Genomic DNA, 23817 nt, shown 5'->3' on the forward strand with positions numbered 1-23817 from the left:
CGTAAAAGTTCATACCTACACCACCGCCGAGAGAACGTTCAGTTTCCTTTGATGGTGCATCCACCCATCCTGCATTGTGAGAAGATGGATTTCGTTTCGACAGGACCCCGCACTTAGCGACGACACACTGTGCACATAGCATACTACCAAATTCGGAGCGAGATACAGAATAAGTTTAGCCTCACTACCCTTTTAATAATCTTTACTCACGTGGACGCATTTTAGCACTCACTATGTAAAGAACCTCTTTTAATTCGTCAGTCGAATAGTACATCGTAATGCCGTTTGTATATTGGCTTTTTGTAAACTTACGTACCTACACCACCGCCGAGAGAACGTTCAGTTTCCTTTGATGGTGCATCTTCCCATCCTGCATTGTGAGAAGATGGCTTTCGTTTCGACAGGACCCCGCACTTTACGACGACACACTGTGCACATAGCATACTACAAAATTCGGAGCGAGATACAGAATAAATTTAACCTCCCTGCCCTTTTAATATTCCTTATTCACATGGACGCATTTTAGCATTCCCTATGTAAAGAACATTTTTTAATTCGTCAGTCGAATAGTACATCGTAATGCCGTTTGTATATTGGCTTTTTGTAAACTTACGTACCTACACCACCGCCGAGAGAACGTTCAGTTTCCTTTGATGGTGCTTCCACCCATCCTGCATTGTGAGAAGATGGTTTTCGTTTCGACAGGACTCCGCACTTAGCGACGACACACTGTGCACATAGCATACTACAAAATTCGGAGCGAGATACAGAATAAGTTTAACCTCCCTGCCCTTTTAATATTCCTTATTCACATGGACGCATTTTAGCATTCCCTATGTAAAGAACATTTTTTAATTCGTCTGTCGAATATTACATCGTAATGCCGTTTGTATATTGGCTTTTTGTAAATTTACATACCTACACCACCGCCGAGAGAACGTTCAGTTTCCTTTGATGGTGCATCTACCCATCCTGCATTGTGAGAAGATGGTTTTCGTTTCGACAGGACCCCGCACTTAGCGACGACACACTGTGCACATAGCATACTACAAAATTCGGAGCGAGATACAGAATAAGTTTAACCTCCCTGCCCTTTTAATATTCCTTATTCACATGGACGCATTTTAGCATTCCCTATGTAAAGAACCTCTTTTAATTCGTCTGTCGAATATTACATCGTAATGCCGTTTGTATACTGGCTTTTCGTAAAAGTACATACCTACACCACCGCCGAGAGAACGTTCAGTTTCCTTTGATGGTGCATCCACCCATCCTGCATTGTGAGAAGATGGCTTTCGTTTCGACAGGACCCCGCACTTAGCGACGACACACTGTGCACATAGCATACTACCAAATTTGGAGCGAGATACAGAATAAGTTTAACCTCCCTGCCCTTTTAATATTCCTTATTCACATGGACGCATTTTAGCATTCCCTATGTAAAGAACCTCTTTTAATTCTTCTGTCGAATATTACATCGTAATGCCGTTTGTATATTGGCTTTTCGTAAAAGTACATACCTACACCACCGCCGAGAGAACGTTCAGTTTCCTTTGATGGTGCATCCACCCATCCTGCATTGTGAGAAGATGGCTTTCGTTTCGACAGGACCCCGCACTTAGCGACGACACACTGTGCACATAGCATACTACCAAATTTGGAGCGAGATACAGAATAAGTTTAACCTCCCTGCCCTTTTAATATTCCTTATTCACATGGACGCATTTTAGCATTCCCTATGTAAAGAACCTCTTTTAATCCGTCAGTCGAATAGTACATCGTAATGCCGTTTGTATATTGGCTTTTCGTAAAAGTACATACCTACACCACCGCCGAGAGAACGTTCAGTTTCCTTTGATGGTGCATCCACCCATCCTGCATTGTGAGAAGATGGATTTCGTTTCGACAGGACCCCGCACTTAGCGACGACACACTGTGCACATAGCATACTACCAAATTCGGAGCGAGATACAGAATAAGTTTAGCCTCACTACCCTTTTAATAATCTTTACTCACGTGGACGCATTTTAGCACTCACTATGTAAAGAACCTCTTTTAATTCGTCAGTCGAATAGTACATCGTAATGCCGTTTGTATATTGGCTTTTTGTAAACTTACGTACCTACACCACCGCCGAGAGAACGTTCAGTTTCCTTTGATGGTGCATCTTCCCATCCTGCATTGTGAGAAGATGGCTTTCGTTTCGACAGGACCCCGCACTTTACGACGACACACTGTGCACATAGCATACTACAAAATTCGGAGCGAGATACAGAATAAATTTAACCTCCCTGCCCTTTTAATATTCCTTATTCACATGGACGCATTTTAGCATTCCCTATGTAAAGAACATTTTTTAATTCGTCTGTCGAATATTACATCGTAATGCCGTTTGTATATTGGCTTTTCGTAAAAGTACATACCTACACCACCGCCGAGAGAACGTTCAGTTTCCTTTGATGGTGCATCCACCCATCCTGCATTGTGAGAAGATGGCTTTCGTTTCGACAGGACCCCGCACTTAGCGACGACACACTGTGCACATAGCATACTACAAAATTCGGAGTGATATACAGAATAAGTCTAACCTCCCTGCCCTTTTAATATTCCTTATTCACATGGACGCATTTTAGCACTCACTATGTAAAGAACCTCTTTTAATTCGTCAGTCGAATAGTACATCGTAATGCCGTTTGTATATTGGCTTTTTGTAAACTTACGTACCTACACCACCGCCGAGAGAACGTTCAGTTTCCTTTGATGGTGCTTCCACCCATCCTGCATTGTGAGAAGATGGTTTTCGTTTCGACAGGACTCCGCACTTAGCGACGACACACTGTGCACATAGCATACTACAAAATTCGGAGCGAGATACAGAATAAGTTTAACCTCCCTGCCCTTTTAATATTCCTTATTCACATGGACGCATTTTAGCATTCCCTATGTAAAGAACCTCTTTTAATTCGTCTGTCGAATATTACATCGTAATGCCGTTTGTATATTGGCTTTTTGTAAATTTACATACCTACACCACCGCCGAGAGAACGTTCAGTTTCCTTTGATGGTGCATCTACCCATCCTGCATTGTGAGAAGATGGTTTTCGTTTCGACAGGACCCCGCACTTAGCGACGACACACTGTGCACATAGCATACTACAAAATTCGGAGCGAGATACAGAATAAGTTTAACCTCCCTGCCCTTTTAATATTCCTTATTCACATGGACGCATTTTAGCATTCCCTATGTAAAGAACCTCTTTTAATTCGTCTGTCGAATATTACATCGTAATGCCGTTTGTATACTGGCTTTTCGTAAAAGTACATACCTACACCACCGCCGAGAGAACGTTCAGTTTCCTTTGATGGTGCATCCACCCATCCTGCATTGTGAGAAGATGGTTTTCGTTTCGACAGGACTCCGCACTTAGCGACGACACACTGTGCACATAGCATACTACAAAATTCGGAGCGAGATACAGAATAAGTTTAACCTCCCTGCCCTTTTAATATTCCTTATTCACATGGACGCATTTTAGCATTCCCTATGTAAAGAACCTCTTTTAATTCGTCTGTCGAATATTACATCGTAATGCCGTTTGTATATTGGCTTTTCGTAAAAGTACATACCTACACCACCGCCGAGAGAACGTTCAGTTTCCTTTGATGGTGCATCTACCCATCCTGCATTGTGAGAAGATGGTTTTCGTTTCGACAGGACTCCGCACTTAGCGACGACACACTGTGCACATAGCATACTACAAAATTCGGAGCGAGATACAGAATAAGTTTAACCTCCCTGCCCTTTTAATATTCCTTATTCACATGGACGCATTTTAGCATTCCCTATGTAAAGAACCTCTTTTAATTCGTCTGTCGAATATTACATCGTAATGCCGTTTGTATACTGGCTTTTCGTAAAAGTACATACCTACACCACCGCCGAGAGAACGTTCAGTTTCCTTTGATGGTGCATCCACCCATCCTGCATTGTGAGAAGATGGCTTTCGTTTCGACAGGACCCCGCACTTAGCGACGACACACTGTGCACATTGCATACTACCAAATTTGGAGCGAGATACAGAATAAGTTTAACCTCCCTGCCCTTTTAATATTCCTTATTCACATGGACGCATTTTAGCATTCCCTATGTAAAGAACCTCTTTTAATTCGTCTGTCGAATATTACATCGTAATGCCGTTTGTATATTGGCTTTTCGTAAAAGTACATACCTACACCACCGCCGAGAGAACGTTCAGTTTCCTTTGATGGTGCATCCACCCATCCTGCATTGTGAGAAGATGGCTTTCGTTTCGACAGGACCCCGCACTTAGCGACGACACACTGTGCACATAGCATACTACCAAATTTGGAGCGAGATACAGAATAAGTTTAACCTCCCTGCCCTTTTAATATTCCTTATTCACATGGACGCATTTTAGCATTCCCTATGTAAAGAACCTCTTTTAATTCGTCTGTCGAATATTACATCGTAATGCCGTTTGTATATTGGCTTTTCGTAAAAGTACATACCTACACCACCGCCGAGAGAACGTTCAGTTTCCTTTGATGGTGCATCCACCCATCCTGCATTGTGAGAAGGTGGCTTTCGTTTCGACAAGACCCCGCACTTAGCGACGACACACTGTGCACATAGCATACTACCAAATTTGGAGCGAGATACAGAATAAGTTTAACCTCCCTGCCCTTTTAATATTCCTTATTCACATGGACGCATTTTAGCATTCCCTATGTAAAGAACCTCTTTTAATTCGTTTGTCGAATATTACATCGTAATGCCGTTTGTATATTGGCTTTTAGTAAAAGTACATACCTACACCACCGCCGAGAGAACGTTCAGTTTCCTTTGATGGTGCATCCACCCATCCTGCATTGTGAGAAGATGGCTTTCGTTTCGACAGGACCCCGCACTTAGCGACGACACACTGTGCACATAGCATACTACCAAATTTGGAGCGAGATACAGAATAAGTTTAACCTCCCTGCCCTTTTAATATTCCTTATTCACATGGACGCATTTTAGCATTTCCTATGTAAAGAACCTCTTTTAATTCGTCTGTCGAATATTACATCGTAATGCCGTTTTTATATTGGCTTTTTGTAAACTTACGTACCTACACCACCGCCGAGAGAACGTTCAGTTTCCTTTGATGGTGCATCCACCCATCCTGCATTGTGAGAAGATGGCTTTCGTTTCGACAGGACCCCGCACTTAGCGACGACACACTGTGCACATAGCATAATACAAAATTCGGAGCGAGATACAGAATAAATTTAACCTCTCTGCCCTTTTAATATTCCTTATTCACATGGACGCATTTTAGCACTCACTAGGTAATGTCGTGCCGGCGCCCACATTTCGCTGGCGGGCCTGTCTAAACAAGCGCTGCGCGCTCGCCGACGCTCAAAGCAGGCCCAGACTTTCTCGGACAAGTCGCGACATGCAGCATGACTCATCCAGCCACGCCGGCGCCGACACGGACCCTTCCTCCTGTCCTCCTCTCCGTCGGTGCGAACTCCTCCGCCGCTCGCTGGCTCTCGACCATTGGTCTAATTTGAAAGGTGGCCAGTGATTGGAGGATTTGAACGGCTGACTGCCGTAACCGTTTCCAGCGGCTTTAAAAGCGGAGCCGCGCTGAACCCGAGCAGCAGACGGGCAGCAGAAGAGCCATCACGCCGGAGCTACGCTCGCCGCCGGGGCCGCCCTTCTTCTGTGTGCTAGCCCGTGGTGCTCTTGGCCCTTGTATCATGTAAAAGCCCTTGTACATACTGTACATAAAGTTCATTTGACTCACCGTCGCCTCGACCGTTTCCTGGCTCGGACTCCCAGTCCCAACAGTGGTGACAACAGTGGGATGCCCCAGTCTCAACAGTGGATGGCAGCTGCGGGATCGACCGGCGTCAGCTACCTCGGCGCGGTGAGTGCCTGATGTTTTCCCCTCAATTCGCCAGACTGCTCTAGCACACGTGATTGTAGTTTAGAGTAGGGCTGTGTGTTGCACTGGAGAGAGCTTTGCAGTTTCGAGCCAAGTCGGAGCGCTTTGAAACGAAAGCTGGTGCAGAGGGAGTAAACGAGGCGTTTTGGAAAGAATAGACCGATTTCACAAGCAGTTGCGCTACGCCACCGCCGCCGCGATGCACTCTGGGAGTTGTGGTACTCCGGCCGGCGGCCGCGTCAGCGCGGTGCGTGGCGCACGCGCGAGAAGCATCCCTGTTTGCGTCGCCACACGGTGTCTCTCTGCATGAATGCTGTATTTGCGGGACAAGTGCGTTCACCTGAGGTGTGTCGTGAGCTCCGACAACTGTGCGAAGCAGTGCGTCCCGGATTTTCCGTTTTCTAGAAGAGAAATGTCCAAACGACATTGCGTAGAAGCTGTTCACGAGATGCAGCCGAAGAAGTGCTGTTGAGTACATTTAGCCGTACTGTCCCTGTTGATCAGTGGACAATGACAAATGGCAAATTTTAAAGTTCTGAACTGTATTAAATGCCTTTTACGCGGCTCTCAGCTTTGAGGCAGTCCCTTAAATTGTTAAAAAGAAGGCAATCGGATTTGCCTTCGTGCTGCGTCGTCAAGCCTTCTTTGCAGCGATTTCTGCCCGGTGCAAGGTTGTAAGGGAACAAGTGTACTAAGATTTATTGTTACATTCAGGAATCCACAATGTTAGCTTGATGCACGTATTCACTCCTGATGTCTCGAGCTCCCATACTAGCGATAATGCTTTCTCTATTTCACGGAATGAGAAAGCGAGGCTATAAAACTGTCGAAATGTGGAATAATTTCCAACGTTTTGTTGCTCACTGGTCGTTGAGTGTACATGGTATTCCAGTAACAGCCACATGCCATTTATGCTGGATATCACCCACATTTTGTCCGTTGTTTTGGATAAAAAAGGCCATCTAGTGTTTACCAATCAGTCAACCTGTTCAGACTCGTACTACGAAAATAGCGAAAGTGAGTCGTACGGGAGACGCCCTGGCAGAAGATTATATTAACCGAAATAAAAAAGTAATTAGTGTATCAATAATCAAAATAAAACTATTCGCCACGAAATTAAATGCCCCTAAACCCTAATTAGGCGTACTCAAAAGCTCCCCGATTGGCTTCTCCTTTTCTCATTTTGTACTGAACACAAGCATTTGTCACATCTCCATTTAGAAAAACGGCATAGCTCGCTCGAATCGTTCACCTTTCCTGCTGGTGACCCGCCGAGCACGTCGTGAGTATACATGCATGTGTTTACGTGAATAAGAAAAAAACAATCGCATGGCCGGTTTTGATCAAGGGCTATGATGAAAAAATAAAGGCAACAAACGCTGTGTGACACGTCTATAGCGAATGCCTAGATGAATACAGCGAATACTGAAACAGCAAAATGAGGTGGCAAGAAATGTAAATACTGTCTGAAGACGTTAATTAAATCGCGTGCATCGCTATGCGTTCAAATGTTCTGCTGACAAAATTAACGAAAGCGGCGGTCATGCGCGTTTTTATCGCCACCTGCAGCATTTTCCAAAGCAAGGTTCGAGGAACAAACGCAGCGTCGTCACCGCGGCCACTCCACTTCATGCGGCAACTGACCACCCTCTCTGCGCTGCTCCTACCGCGATTATCATTGCACCCCTCGAAACTCCGCCGCGGAGCCTCTGTTTCCTTTATAGAGCTCAACACAATAAACGAAACGGCGGAAAGCTACTGCGGCCGGGTATAATGCCAGTCAAGGCGCAAAGTAATGTAGGCTGTCGTGCAGACCAGACGACGCCACGAAGGACTACAGCCAAGATGGCGGCTGGCTACTTCCGGTAAACGCGCGCATGCGCAGTAGGCTTTGTGAAATCGGTCTATTACTTGCGCGTGTCATACTAGTAGCGCTATAGTAGTGAGCGGCAAGGCAATTCTAAGAAAAGGGCAAACTACAAGAGGCTATTGTGAGCGATGGAGAACTTCAAAGTGAAGGAACTCATCGAAATTTGTGAAGAGTTGGGCATTGATTTGGGCCCCGCAAAACGAAAGCATGCGATTCTTGAGATCATGCGGAAGGAGAATGTAACGGCTGAGGAAGCCAATGAGGCCTGGGAAGAGATCACAGAACGCCGTGAGCGCGAGGAGGCCGAAAGACGCCGTGAGCGCGAGGAGGCCGAAAGACTCCGTGAGCGCGAGGAGGCCGAAAGACGCCGTGAGCGCGAGGAGGCCGAAAAACGCCGTGAGCGCGAGGAGGCCGAAAGACGCCGTGAGCGCGAGGAGGCCGAAAGACTCCGTGAGCGCGAGGAGGCCGAAAGACGCCGTGAGCGCGAGGAGGCCGAAAAACGCCGTGAGCGCGAGGAGGCCGAAAAACGCCGTGAGCGCGAGGAGGCCGAAAAACGCCGTGAGCGCGAGGAGGCAGAAAAACAGAGGCAGCTTGAGATAAAACGGTATGCTCGCGCTAAGAAACTGATGGACCTGGAGCTTGAAGCGCATGAGACCGATTTCGAAAGATATAAAACATTGTCCGCTCTGCATGAGACCAACGGTCAGCAGCTGAGAGACAGGCCGCAGCCCTTCGTGATCGCCGAAGATATGGCGAAATATCTTGCGGAGTTCGAGCGCGTCTGCGAGAGAAAGCGCGTTGAGCGGAATGGTTGGGCACAGAAGTTGGTAGCCCTGCTTTCCAGCGAAGCGTATGACGTTGTCAAGCGCCTGTTGGACGACGGCTTGGCGGACTACGATGAGCTTAAAAGCTTCTTACTGGCGAGATATAACGTGTCACCGCTGGACCTTCGCCAAAGGTACCTGCGAGAGAATAGCACCCCATCGTTTAACGATTTTCCGTACCAGTTTAAAGCCGACATTTTAGAGTGGCTCGAAAATGCTGAAGGGTCGGAAGATCGTGACACAGAGGTAGAATGCGTCGCTGTAGAGCAGCCCTGCCAGTGCGGCACAGAGGAACGTAGTCCGTACGTGGCAGATGTAACTGCTGCTGTAACATTGGGAATTGCCCCGCATTCGCCAACTGAGAAAACCTCTACACCATCGGATAAGGTAGTCACAGCATCGGACGATGCACTAACAGAGGTCTCGCCCATTGAGATTGTGACGGAGTTACCGGAAAGCGAATCTCCTAGCGTGTCGAAAGCAGGAGAAGTTGCCTAACAGGGCAGAGAGGACGTCCGTCTGGACATTAGTGCAAACGCTTGCGCCGACGCAAGCGAAGTAGATGAGGACGGCACACCGTGTTGTGCAGCGCGTTCGGCAGAGATGCAGAAACCCGAAACTTACGATCAACGGAAGCAGGCGCATGGAGAGTTTGCGAACGCTGAGTTATGCGTTAGTGTCTCTGGCGAGGAATGCGAAACGAGTCCCGTGCTTTCGCACTGCTCTGAGCTTTGCGACTTTCCAGAAAGCAGCTGCAGCAGCGGGAACACCGCGACTGAGTGCAGAGCCGACCCTCATCCGAAATTGGCTGAAACGCGACAGGAGCATGACGAGAGCTGTATACCAGCACTCATGTCGGTTGAAAACACTGGTTCGTCTGCGCCTGAAGAAACTAAGGTGCTGGACGACAGTGGAGAACAGAACGTTCCGGATGACACAGGAGCGGTAGACGTCATTCCATCCGAGGGAGGTGAGGACGAATGCGCACTCAGAGACGCTGAGCAGGAAGAGCGCAGCTTTGAGGAACTTAGTAAAAGCGTCAAAGACAGGCCTGATCTAGGTAGCGCACGTGAATTGGCTGACAATCACAGTGATATTGTCAGAGGGCGGAAACCTACGCTACGGAAGCAGCATGTGCTTTCGAAGCATCAGCTAGCGAAAGAGAATTGCCACCGAAAAATGAAAGGAAAGCACAAGATAAAAAGCTGCAACCGGAAGGAAAGGCACCGCCAGTTCAGGAATGCGAGCTATCGCCACAAGGTGATAGCGAAACAAGAGAAACAGTGCTGCCGTCGAAAGGAGAGGAAAGGCAAGCTCAAGAGAGAGAGCTGTCACCGAAAGACGATGGAAGGCAGGCAAAAGAAAGAGTGGTGGCGCCGAAAGATGAAAGGCAGGCATAAGAAAGACAGGCGCCGCCGAAAAGAGAGAAAGGGCAAACGCGCGAAAACTGGTTTCCACCATCGGAAGCGCCAGCGTCGCCGGCAAAATGACTTCAGTAAAGTCAGTCACGTTGTCAGTCCTGAAACTAGCGTCAGAACCAGAGCTAAAGAAATGTGCGAGGCATTACTATCGCACAAAGCGAAGCGCACCAGTGTGTCGAGGCACATAGATCTGAGCAGTCGAATAAACTGCAAAAAGAAATCGTACAAGTATTCGTGCGGGAAAGAGTATCGGGGGAAACCGAGATACAAGAGAGCGCTGCCCGTGAGGCGAGAAATTAAGGAGCGGGACAAGTGTGAATCTTGCCGCCAGCACAGAGAGAGCGAGACGCGCAAAGGCACGTGCTCTCATGCGGGCTCTCGCTTTCCGCTGCATTCACGGGAGAAACCGCGCTCCCATAGAAAGCGGCACGCGCGCGGAAGGAAAGCGCGTGGACGGCTCAAAAAGCGAAAGATTGTACGTAGCCGTAGTGACAGAGGCAAGAAGGAACTGCCTAAGCGTTCGACTAAGCTTAGGTATCGCGATGGAAAGCCGCGATTGGAAAACCCACCATTTAGTAGGCGCAAAATCAAAAGGCCGGGTAGGTGCGCACTTCGCATCGAGCGAAAATGCAAAAGGGTGCGTGAGAAATTAAAGACTCGTGGAATGTCTCACTTGCCACGAAGAACAAAGGAAAGGAACGAAAGGTCCCACCGGAAGCTTTGCGCAATCGCAGTTGAACGCCGTAACTGGCGCGCGAAGCGCAAAGAAAAGGACAAGTCGCAAGTCAGTGAAAGCGAATCTTTCTCGTTTTGTACCGCCCGTAGAAACTGGAAAGACAAGTACAGAGAGAAAGAAAAGCGCGTATACCGCGAAAGAGGCAGAGTCACTAGTTTCCGCTGTAGCGGGTGTCGTTTACCGTCCGTTAGAAGCGAGGAAAACGCGAACGTAGACGCACTAAGCCGTGTGTTCTAAGCAAGGCTGGCTTCGCCTCCTCGAGACCTACATTTTGTCTCTTCGCGAACAGCTGTTAAGTTCGCTCGTAGATCGGGAAAAAAATTGATATCCTCATTTGTGGCCTCAGCTGAGTGTTCTTCTGGCCGAGTGATCTCAAGAGAGCGAATTTATTTTGCATTCATTTCATTCCGAGTGTTTCATGTGTCTGACACTTTGTCTGAGTTAATTACTTTCAAGTTCTTGTATCCCACATGTGTCTCTTGTTGGAGAGGGAACAAAAAGGGGACAGAAATATAGCCAGCAGAGTTTTTATGACGTTTAAGTCTGGCGTTTTGACGGGTGACGGAGGGCACTTGCTCGTGTTGGGTGTTGCCTGTTGTCGGTCGGTTCTTCGCAACATGCAGAACGATCAACGACCGATGCTGAGAAGCAAGCTCTTCCGAAGGACCGAGCGAAGCTGATCCAGTCACCTGGGCGACTAAGCTGCGGAGCAGTGATCCTGTCCTGACGAGCGGGACCCGTTCTCGGAAAGGAGCCTGGAGCTACCTGCGGCTGAACACCGGACGAGAACTTGGAGGAGCCTGGCGTACGAGCGCGCCCCGCATCCGAGCCACGCGGAAGTAGCTCGTCTTCGTGGCGCATTGTCTGGCGGCGGTGGTGCTGTCGTGCCGGCGCCCACATTTCGCTGGCGGGCCTGTCTAAACAAGCGCTGCGCGCTCGCCGACGCTCAAAGCAGGCCCAAACTTTCTCGGACAAGTCGCGACATGCAGCATGACTCATCCAGCCACGCCGGCGCCGACACGGACCCTTCCTCCTCTCCTCCTCTCCGTCGGTGCGAACTCCTCCGCCGCTCGCTGGCTCTCGACCATTGGTCTAATTTGAAAGGTGGCCAGTGATTGGAGGATTTGAACGGCTGACTGCCGTAACCGTTTCCAGCGGCTTTAAAAGCGAAGCCGCGCTGAACCCGAGCAGCAGACGGGCAGCAGAAGAGCCATCACGCCGGAGCTACGCTCGCCGCCGGGGCCGCCCTTCTTCTGTGTGCTAGCCCGTGGTGCTCTTGGCCCTTGTATCATGTAAAAGCCCTTGTACATACTGTACATAAAGTTCATTTGACTCACCGTCGCCTCGACCGTTTCCTGGCTCGGACTCCCAGTCCCAACAGTGGTGACAACAGTGGGATGCCCCAGTCTCAACAGTAAAGAACCTCTTTTAATTCGTCAGCCGAATAGTACATCGTAATGCCGTTTGTATATTGGCTTTTTGTAAACTTACGTACCTACACCACCGCCGAGAGAACGTTCAGTTTCCTTTGATGGTGCATCCACCCATCCTGCATTGTGAGAAGATGGCTTTCGTTTCGACAGGACCCCGCACTTAGCGACGACACACTGTGCACATAGCGTACTACCAAATTCGGAGCGAGATACAGAATAAGTTTAGCCTCACTACGCTTTTAATAATCTTTACTCACGTGGACGCATTTTAGCACTCACTATGTAAGGAACCTCTTTTAATCCGTCAGTCGAATAGTACATCGTAATGCCGTTTGTATATTGGCTTTTCGTAAAAGTACATACCTACACCACCGCCGAGAGAGCGTTCAGTTTCCTTTGATGGTGCATCCACCCATCCTGCATTGTGAGAAGATGGCTTTCGTTTCGACAGGACCCCGCACTTAGCGACGACACACTGTGCACATAGCATACTACCAAATTCGGAGCCGGATACAGAATACGTTTAACCTCCCTACCCTTTTAATAATGTTTACTCACATGGGCGCACTTTAGCATTCGCTATGTAAATAACCTCTTTTAATTCGTCAGTCGAATATTACGTCGTAATGCCGTCTGTATATTGGCTTTTTGAAAGATTACATACCTACACCACCACCTAGAGAACGTTCAGTTTCCTTTAATGGTGCATCCACCCATCCTGCATTGTGAGAAGACGGCTTTCGTTTCGACAGGACCCCGCACTTAGCGACGACACACTGTGCACATAGCATACTACAAAATTCGGAGCGAGATACAGAATAAGTTTAACCTCCCTGCCCTTTTAATATTCCTTATTCACATGGACGCATTTTAGCACTCACTATGTAAAGAACCTCTTTTAATTCGTCAGTCGAATAGTACATCGTAATGCCCTCTGTATATTGGCTTTTTGAAAGATTACATACCTACACCACCGCCGAGAGAACGTTCAGTTTCCTTTGATGGTGCATCCACCCATCCTGCATTGTGAGAAGACGGCTTTCGTTTCGACAGGACCCCGCACTTAGCGACGACACACTGTGCACATAGCATACTACAAAATTCGGAGCGAGATACAGAATAAGTTTAACCTCCCTGCCCTTTTAATATTCCTTATTCACATGGACGCATTTTAGCACTCACTATGTAAAGAACCTCTTTTAATTCGTCAGTCGAATAGTACATCGTAATGCCGTTTGTATATTGGCTTTTTGTAAACTTACGTACCTACACCACCGCCGAGAGAACGTTCAGTTTCCTTTGATGGTGCATCCACCCATCCTGCATTGTGAGAAGATGGCTTTCGTTTCGACAGGACCCCGCACTTAGCGACGACACACTGTGCAGATAGCATACTACCAAATTCGGAGCCGGATACAGAATACGTTTAACCTCCCTACCCTTTTAATAATGTTTACTCACATGGGCGCACTTTAGCATTCTCTATGTAAATAACCTCTTTTAATTCGTCAGTCGAATATTACATCGTAATGCCGTCTGTATATTGGCTTTTTGAAAGATTACATACCTACACCACCACCGAGAGAACGTTCAGTTTCCTTTGATGGTGCATCCACCCATCCTGCATTGTGAGAAGATGGCTTTCATTTCGACAGGACCCCGCAGTTAGCGACTACTCACTCTGCACTTAGCATATTACACAATTCGGAGCGAGATACAGAGCTTAGTTACACCTCTCTTCTTTTTGGTTTTGGTTTATGGGGTTTAACCTCCCGAAGTAACTCAGGCTATGAAGGACGCCGTAGTGATGAGGTTCAGAAATATCGAGCACCTGGGGTTCTTTAACGTGCACTGACATTGCACAGTGCAGGTGCCTCTAGCATTTCGCCTTTATGGAAATTCCTCCGCCGCGGCCGGAATCGAACCCACGTTTTTCGGGTCAGCAGCCGAGCGCCATAACCACGCTGCCACCGCGGCGGCTTCTCTATCCTTTTGAATCATTTTTACAGACTTGGACGCATTTTAGCATTCTTCTTGTAAGCAAACTCTTTTCCTACGTCTATCAAGTATTACCTTGTAATTCTGTCTTCATACTGACGTTTTGTAAAATATACATAACGACAACACCGCCGAGTTATCGTTCAAGGCCCTTTGATACTACATACACTCGTCGTGCGTTGCGAGAAGGTGGCTTTTATTTCGACGTGACCACGCAAGTTAGCGACGACTCATTGTGCACATTGCATGCTATACAATTCGGAGCGAGATACAGAAATTAGTTACTTCTTTTTAATATTTACCCATTCATGGCTCACATGGGCGCATTTTAGATTTCTCACTATTTCAAGAGGCTTTAGCTCTAACTGTTGAATGTTGTACGGAATTCTATTGCAACCTCTAAACTGACTTTCCTGGAAACTTTCCATTCTATACCGTCACCGAAAGATTGCTTAGGGTCCTGTGATATTCTTTCTACTCGTCCTGCCTTGTGAGTCACTTTGGATGCATTCGACCACACGTTACCGATTCTCTCTACATCATAGCATACTACACAATTCTGAATTATTCTCAAATATACTTTTTTCCTTCTATCCCACTGATATTCACGACAGTCATGGATTCACTTCGGCGTTCTCATTGTGTTCAAAAGCTTTTCTTACATCTGTTGAAAGCTATACAGAATTCTGAGATCCCTGCACTGACATATGCAAGCTTTACGTACCTACACCGCCGCCGAGAGATCGGTCAGTCTCTCTTCTCAGCAATGTATCGCTTCTTCCTGTGTTGAAAGAGGGTGACTTTTATTATGCATTCGACGACATCAGCAAATGGTTCAGTGTGCATCATCCGGTAATAAGGATTTATGAAGGATGTAATGATTTTTCAGTTGTTTCCAATAGTTCCTGCATTCACGACACATATCTACGTTTTAGTTAGTTTTCTCATTATACCTAAAATGTTCATTACGCATTTTGAATAAAATACAGTCTTTAATAACTACTTCTAAGGTGCCTTTTACCTATCTTTAGATATCTACATCGCCGCCGGAAATAGCTCAGCGTCCCTGTTTGACACTCCATTCACTATTCCTAAGTTGAGAGGGTCACTTTAGTTGGTTGGTTTATGGGGTTTAACGTCCCAAAGCGACTAAGGCTATGAGAGACGCCGTAGTGGAGGGCTCCGGAAATTTCGACCACCTGGGGTTCTTACATAGTGCCCTGACATCGCACAGTACACGGGCCTCTAGAATTTCTCCTCCAAAGAAATTCAACCGCCGCGGCCGGGATCGAACCCGCGTCTTTCGGGTCAGCAGCCGAGCACCATAACCACTGAGCCACCGCGGCGTCACTTTCGTAATTCTCTTGACCACATGGGTGACAGGTTCACTGTGCATCATAGCAGAATGAACCGGTAATTTATTTTCGTTACTTTTTCCTCTGCTTTTCGCTTTCTGGGCCTTCACATAAAGTGCGTTATTTTTGAGCCACACCTCTTCATAGTTCTGCTCGCCAGAGGCTATCTCACTCCGTATCGCAAATAGACCGTGACTCTTCTAAGTCGCTGAGCCAAGACGGAGAAAAGAAAGCATGCAATATGTGGTGTATCGATGAAACCTTCTATCGAAAAACGGCATTGTCATTCCTAAGCTTCGCGGCGACGCCTGCAATATCGTGAAACTCTCCAAAACATATTTCCAGCCAATATTTTTATGCCTAGGAGCAAAAATGCTAAACGCATTCCCTTTTAAAGTAGCGAGAATTCTGATGTCCACAAATATAATTGCATGTCCTTTAAAAGCCGCTACTACAACTCGGCGGAGATGGTTGCTAGGATCTAAAACTTTGATTTTCATATTCTCAGTTTAAATGTTTTTCAAGAGGCTAGTAAGGACGCAGCGATTTACTTCAAACCATAGTTTTTTTACTTGATATTCCTTATTCGGACTGTATTTCCGTAATTTTTGAATTGCGTTGGTGGTGTCAATTACTCAATTATTATGTAGATTCTATAGAAGGGCTACCCAGAACTATTCTTACCCTGATACCTCTTCCTGTATGGTTATGTAGGATAATTGTAATATTGACAATAAATTAACACTGAGTTCATTATTTTGGAAAAGAAGAAATCCTCGGGATACCCTAGTTGAATTTTGCGAAGTAGTAAATCTCTTTAAAAACGCGGTCATGTCCTGTGTTTCTAAATGAAACAGGTATATCAGCAGAATAGCATTCACCAGTGCTAGTTGTGGTTTCATCTTTGGGGCCACCTGAAACTTTGGGACGTAAGGGGACACAAGGAACACGTTGCTTGCTTTGAACTTTCATGAAAAACTGCTGAGGAGCTGAATATGAAGCTAATTTTACTAATCTCGAGTCCACAGGTTACATCTTTAGGCTCTGCCTCTTTCATAAACTTTATCACGGCGCACTTGACGTTTCAGCTATCTTGCCAGCTCATCGCTTATCAAGCCGTACCAACCATTCCAAAGCAGTCTACCCTCCCCCAGCACAGACTACAGTTGATCTTCGCTCATTCGTCGTGCAAACGGCTCGAGACTGGAACGGCCCGCCAATCGACTCCGTGCACCACTCCGATCCACTGCACTTCGAGGCTGCCATCCAATCTCTCATTAGTGGAACATTCAGCCCATCCCTCATGTAATGCCCCATTTCTGGGGCATTTGAGGTATTGATAATAAATAAATAAATAAATTAAATTAATAAATAAATGTGCAATGTGCAGGGTACTGCATGAGGAGGAACGGAGAAGTACAAGTATGACTAATAGGAGAGCAACAAAGAGAGTGGATAAGGTCAACTAGACTTGCGTCAACGGGAACACGGACGCCAGTGGTAAACTTAAAAATTGAGATTCCGTCATATAAGCAAAAGCAGTGTGAAAAGCAAAAGAAAATGAATACTGCTGTAAAAAAACCAAATACCAAAGCCCAAAAGTCGAGTACGAAAGGACATCGAAGGTGCCAAAAAAAACGGCTAAACAGAGCTAAAGAGGGAATAAAATGGTTAAAAGGAAGGAGCCTTTGTAGCTTTTAGCTTTGTTTAGCGTGTTTCTTTTAGCACCTTCATTTTGCTTTCCGATGACACTTTTACGGTTTTACATTTAGATTTTGGTATTAAACTGGTTTTGAATTTGATCTTCAGACTTACTTTTTGTTACCTGTAGGGGTTTCGCTGGCAGTTTTGCGATTAACATGTGACGTAGCACCAGAGTTTTCCTTTACTACCGGTTTCTGTGTTCCTGTTCACACCAGTTTAGGTAACCTTATCACACGTTCGTACTTTCTTTGTTGGTCTCCTATTTTTTTTTTGCTCAGATTCCTGTCTTCCTAATTCCTTTTATGTCTGCGCACTGCGCATATACTTAGCTTCTTTGCACACATTTTCATCAAAGTTAGATGTGAAAATCGTTCTCCGTGTCCCACATGCTAGCAGAGAATGACTCCTGAAATGATCACATGAAGCGAAAACTTCTTGGGAAACTACCAAGACAAATAACAAGAAAAAATTCAAGTTTGGCTCACAGCAGGCTCAAAATCGCTATCGTCAGCGCCGTCAGTCTGTTTCACCTTGTCCTCTGTCCGTGTTCGTAAGCGCTGGTTTTTGTACGAGGGATCGCTATCGTGTTTGTTCAGTGAGAGTGAGAAGATCGCAGAATCCGGGAAAAAATGTACCGTGACGGTGCCAAATCACAGCTATTGGCAATGTGAAGCAATGTGTTTCGTATGCCAAGAGTGCGGCACACAACTTCAACCAGCAGCACCGTTTTTTTTTTTTTCATTTGGACGTTCCACGTTTTATTGTTTAAAGTGGTTGTTGGGCCGCAGAGAGGTTTCGCTAGTGATTTCCCTACATGAAGGCACGTTCAAGAAGTGATTATTCGATTTTTAAGGGAGTCTATCACCAGAGTACACTCTTTATTTGCCACGTGAAAGACGGGGGCCTAACCGATGTATTGGGTGTGTTGATTTTAAGTAGGGTGGTCTCGCTTGACCAAATCCTAAGCAGACATAATAAAAACCAGATCGTACCAAGCAGCGATAAATACGAACAAGGCGTGTCCTATCGAACCACCGCGTTCCCACGAGAACACTTTCAGGATGTTGAAAGTTTGCAAGGTTTTATCTTTAAGCTCTTTCTGTGAAGATGGACTGCGAGTTCGAGGAGGTTCTTGCTAGCGCCTTCCTCAATTTCCAGCCGTCATCGCAGTCGTCGGTGTTGCCACTGCTTGCAACGGCGATCACGATCGAGCTCGTGTGCCTTAAAGAGCACGCCTGAACAGACCTACAGGTTAACTGTCACTGCTGTAAGCGATTTTTCAAATCAAGTTCACTTCAGAATATCACAGTATTCCTGGGGAAGGATGCATCACGTTCGGCTGTCTGAATACGAAAAAACAGGTGTCACACAACAGCTAAAGCTCTAACATTCGCGTTACACACTCGTACCTATCATGTGTTCTTTTGTTACAGGTTGTGCCTAGGAATTTATTTTTGAGCTTTAGTGGTAATAAGTTATTTCGGCGATGGGTGGGGCTGCCAGCTCACTTAATTTGAGTTTACAGGACGAAACTAACGCAAAAATGAAGCGTTGTAAACAAAGGCAGACATACGAGGCAAAAATGTAACACGGGGGCCTTCCTACGAGTTTCATTTACATTCTGCTGCACAGTCTAATGTCACTTCCAGATCCAGTTATCAAAAAAATTTCAGTATTATGTAATAGGCGTACAAAGGTTTCTCCCTTTCGAGCTAAATGGTGCCAGATCATGACACCGTGCTATATTTGGTGCACGCGGCGTCACCTGCATGCCCCATTGCTTGGCTAAGGGCAGGCGTGGTGCTTCAACAACCTCGGAGCTCTGCAGCCGCTGAGAACAAGAACTGACTACCGGTGTCCTACACACCTTGTGTACTAAATCACACTACAGAAATATTTCGCAGAGGCTTCCCGTAATTTTAATACTCGAACAGCTGGAATGATTTTCAGTCTTTAAAAAACGGATGGCGACAAGAAAAACCGCTTAGCTCTCCTAACATCTGAAACAGGGTTCTGCTCAGAAGCTGATTAGCAGTGGTCCTAGCATATACGCTAAGCAGTGCGGCCTGCGTAGCGTCCGCGGCGCTCTAATTCTCACAAGCTTCACGTTCACCCTGATCTCTTCAACCCTATATAGGCTTTGTTACGTAGCGGTGCCAGCAGTCGTTGCTTCGCACGCGGCAGAGAATGTTCTACACCAGGAACCTCGCGTAAACCACGAGTTCTCTGCTTTGAAGCCGTCCCTGGTGGCCAGTAGCTGAACGGACACGGCACTGGTCATTAAGCAGAGTGTAAGATTGGGCGAGTTGGTGACGGATCACTTGCCACATAACGCTAAACAAACAGGGACGCAGGGAGCCACACAGGACGGGCGCTAACTTACAACTGAAGTTTATTGCTTGAAACCAGGCACTATGACCTCTTTCTTAACAGACAAGAGGAAAAAACCTTGAAAAAAGGAAGCACTCAAACAGCGTTATCGTCGAACACCGTTTACAGATTAGCAGACAGGAAAAGCATTTCCTTGTCAGATAGAAACACTGATTGAGCACTGGAACACGTATCTTCTTTTTGCGAATGTGTATTGAACTCCTCTATAATTTCCCTAGCAAGCTGATCTTTGTGGCAATCGCCCCCAGCACAGACCACAGCCCATCTACGTTCGTTTTTTGTTCAGACCGCTCGGGACTGGAACAAACTGCCTGTCGACGCTGTGCACCACTCCGACCCACATTCCTTCAAGACTGCCATCGAACCACTCTTCACTTGAACATTATGCCCATCCCTCATGTAATACCCCACACCAAGGGGCATTTGAGGTACTAATAATAAATAAATAAATAAATGACAACAGGCCTTTTCTAATCCGGATAAGCGCCAGGGCGCTTCTTTGTTTTTCCATCTTTTTCTTTTGCGTTGATGTCGCCAGCAAGATGCCCTTTAACACCATTCCTGACATCATTGTTGTGTTCTCTCAACCTATCGTTGAGGCATCTGCATGTCTGGCCTAGTATTGTGAACGCTAAGCAATACTTATATTGCACTATATTGCCTATATTATGAACGCTAAAATCCGTTTTGTGACACTTCTGTGAGCTCGGTTTACTCACGAACACGGAGTGATTGTAATGTATCAACCCGAAGAGATTGTCAGAACGCAGATTTTATTTCATGCATGGTGCCGACGTATATTCAGCACAGCACTGAGAACGGCCTCTTTTCGAGAGAATAATTACGAAGACATGAGAGCTCGCCTGAGTACGGATTAGCGGCTCCTTACCAGTCACGGTGTTTCAGTTTTGTCACCGGATAGAATATTTAAGGTTTCAGAAAATATTTCCAGATGGCAGCAAATGTCGCTTCGTGTCACGTGTGGCACCTTCCTCTTGGCATACTCGGGAAAAAGTTATATTTACTGCGGTACTTATCCTAACTCCAACGCAAGTTGCAGTTAATTGGACGAAAGCTGGCTTACCGAGAGACACAAGAACCGCCATGACGGTGAAAACTGAAAACATCTTCACAAAGGCCATGTTCGATCCCTGAAAAATACAAAATGTGTGCTTTCGATTACAAAGACACTCTGTCTCGTCTTTGTTTAGCGTTAGAATGAAAAGGATATGACTGAGAAAGTTTTCGCTTGCAAAATAGGCTCTTCATACCAATGCGTTGTCAGCAGCAAATTCATCAAGCTTCATGGTAAAAATTTGATTCTATCCCGGAGAAGCTCGAGACGTTGCAGGAAGCCATTTATTCCTCCTTTGCATGACTCTCTAACTCAATAGGAGCAAGGTGCTCTCAACGATGCTGCCGAATTAATATATCCCTCGGTTACAAGCCACCGTTTTTCTTCAGTCGCTTCTTTTTAACGTATTCTGCTCGTTTTAACAATGCAACAAAATACATACCATCGAACAATCGGTTGCATAAGTGGCGGTCTATGTCCCTTTTCATTTTTGCAATTTTTGAGCTGCTTTGCGCATATGAAATCCTTCTTCAGTGACCTCAGAGTTGACAAGATAACCTTCTGAATACATTGAAGTCTTTAGGCAAGTACCCACTTGAACCGTGATTAAGACGCGAAATTGTTGCAAATATATTGTTTTGAAGTGTACAACTACAACTAGACCTCGTGTGTGCAACTACAACTAGACGCCTCACTCTCGCGGTTCACAACACGTTTTCGGATATACAGGATTCTATTCTTAAGTCCCAATTCACTCGTCTCCTCATCACCTCGGAGGGTAGGGCTATCATATCACGAATAGGTGACCTGCAACCCAACAATACCCTAGCCCGGACCCGGATTCTCACCGCTGCTACTTACTCCTGCCTTCACACGGACCCTGTCTTTCGACACATGAACCACGAGTCCTAGGCACCCCGCCGTCAGGGCCATCTTCGTAGACTCCTTAGGCAATACGGCCATGTATATTAATGTGGCTTCGTATACAGCGGCCCATTGATATGCCTACGTTGTTGTCTATCACGCCAGCACCCCCTAGCGTCCTTCACGGCACCGGACCCGCCGAAGAAACCATCGCTAGAGCCACCACCATCAAAATCAGTGCCATCCAACACCACGGCTCCCACACTTTTACAGACTCCCAAGCCGCCTGCAGTGCCTACACGAGTGGTAGTCCCGTGCACGGCTCTCCACTTTCTGGGCGGCTACCTCTAGCATGACCACATCATCACCTGGATCCCAGGACACGCATCTCTCGACTGCAATATTAAGCCCGACGCATTAGCTCGAGAATATACTTACCGAGCGGGGCACACTGACTTTATCCTCTACCCCCTCTCAACCTATATTTTCACCAGTCTAGAGACCCTGCACACATAAGAAACTTTCCCCGGAGGGACTCCTGCTATCTAAGACGCATCCAAAACTCCCTTTCTCGAATCTCCACCGCACTGACCCAAAATTAAACGCAGATACATGTCCCTGATGTGCTGATATTCCTACATGCACAGCTAAACCCAACCACTTAAACCCACCCAACGCGGCGCTGGAGCAATAGGAGGTTACTCTGGCCAGCGGCACCCTGGGAGACCAGTAGGTGCTAGACGCCAACTCCAAAGCGCCGGCGGAAGCTTCCTGAGCCCTGGACTGACCATCCCGCCCACAGTACACTCCGGTCCCCTTTTATAGAGTAAAAATTTATTCTCTCTCTATCTCTCTCTTGGGCGCGTACTTTAGCTCGTTCCTTGTGAACGTAATTTATTATTTCTGCCGCGCTTTCGAGCGATTCAGTAAGATGGAGGGAACTGAAGTCGTAAATTTGTAAGAGCAGTAAAGTTGTTCTTTTTTGTAGTCTATGAAGGTTAGGTGCGATTCATAGCAAAATTATGTGCACTTGAAAAAGTTTAATATTACTTAATGCCTACCTAGCTAGGGGGCTTTCAAAGGGTTGCAAGCGCTGACAATTGTTGTAACCATGTTAAAGTGGAGAGATATCTTTTTGCGGGTGGAGTGACGTCAGAGCTTGCATTCAGAAAGGCCATGTCACTGCGCATCGTGTCTTACACGCAAAAAAACGCTGCCTTGAACCGACGAAGAGCAGCAGCTTGAGCTGCAACTTTAGGGAAATGTCTTCCACGCTCCTTCCCAATGCTTGAAAGCGATGCGTGGGTTCCGCAATGCCGCCCGAAATGCGGCGCTCACGGCGACATGTTGCCCGCTTGGCCCTCGGACCCGCGGGGCAAAAATAGCCGGGAGACACAGCAAGCAACCTGTGCTGCGCAGCCTGACTCCGAAGAATATGTCTCTGGTTTCTGGCGTCAAGGGTCTCGTTGGGCAGAAGCTCCAGCATCGTCACAGTCGTCGCCGGCATTGTGAGCGAAAAATTCCCGGGGACGCCACCTAGGTGGTCAAACTAAGTCACGTGATCTTGTGGCGTCGTCACAACCTGCTCACCGTATTGTGAGTTAACTGATCACCGAGGCAGGTGGCAGTTGAATTAATTATTGGTCATGAGAGGTGGTTCGAGAAGATCAACCTAGGCGGAACAAACCCTTCCAGTAGCAGCTGCCTTCGCAGGGCAGTGGATCATCGCTTAACCGCTACACCCCTGGGCCAGGAGTGGGTATGAGGACTGCGCGGGATCTATGAATGTAATGTCGACAATTACCAGTTGCGCATATATGCGCGTTAACGCACTAAAGCTATCGAGTCATACCCTTAAGGGGCAGCTTCAGCGTCACCTCCAATTTCTCTTCTCTCTTATGACATTAAAACTTAAATTTATAACCTATAATAGCCAAAACTTTTGTGAAGTGAAAACGGTCACCGAGAAATGTTTCGCCCGTTCACGCACCTGTAAGTTCGGTCTCAGTGTGCGCCGCGTATTTTTGAGTGCTGATCGCAAATGAATCAGCACTGGCGCCCTTTCGCTTTCTCCGTCGGCCCATCCTAGCTAGCCAAGGGTTCACCTTAATCTGCAGTCCACATTGTCGTGGATGCAGTGACATGGCGTGTGATGTTATGCGGTGGCTCGTGAAGGTTCGTACGAGGTCTTA

At 46.7% G+C, this 23817-nt stretch overlaps 1 protein-coding gene across 1 annotated transcript in view; it reads right to left on the bottom strand.

Annotated features, from left to right (window-relative positions):
• LOC149360954 (uncharacterized) overlaps positions 1-21694 on the bottom strand; it is a 40692-nt gene extending 18998 nt beyond the window's left edge. Inside the window, exon 1 of the mRNA XM_089567959.1 lies at positions 21623-21694. Within this exon, the coding sequence (XP_089424085.1) occupies positions 21623-21694 (72 nt within the window). The remainder of the gene's footprint in view (positions 1-21622) is intronic.
• Positions 21695-23817: the final 2123 nt, after the last annotated feature.

Source organism: Amblyomma mixtum, chromosome 2 (genome assembly GCF_055824585.1).
Source record: "Amblyomma mixtum isolate Tamu chromosome 2, ASM5582458v1, whole genome shotgun sequence".
Classification (NCBI taxonomy): Eukaryota; Metazoa; Arthropoda; class Arachnida; order Ixodida; family Ixodidae; genus Amblyomma; species Amblyomma mixtum.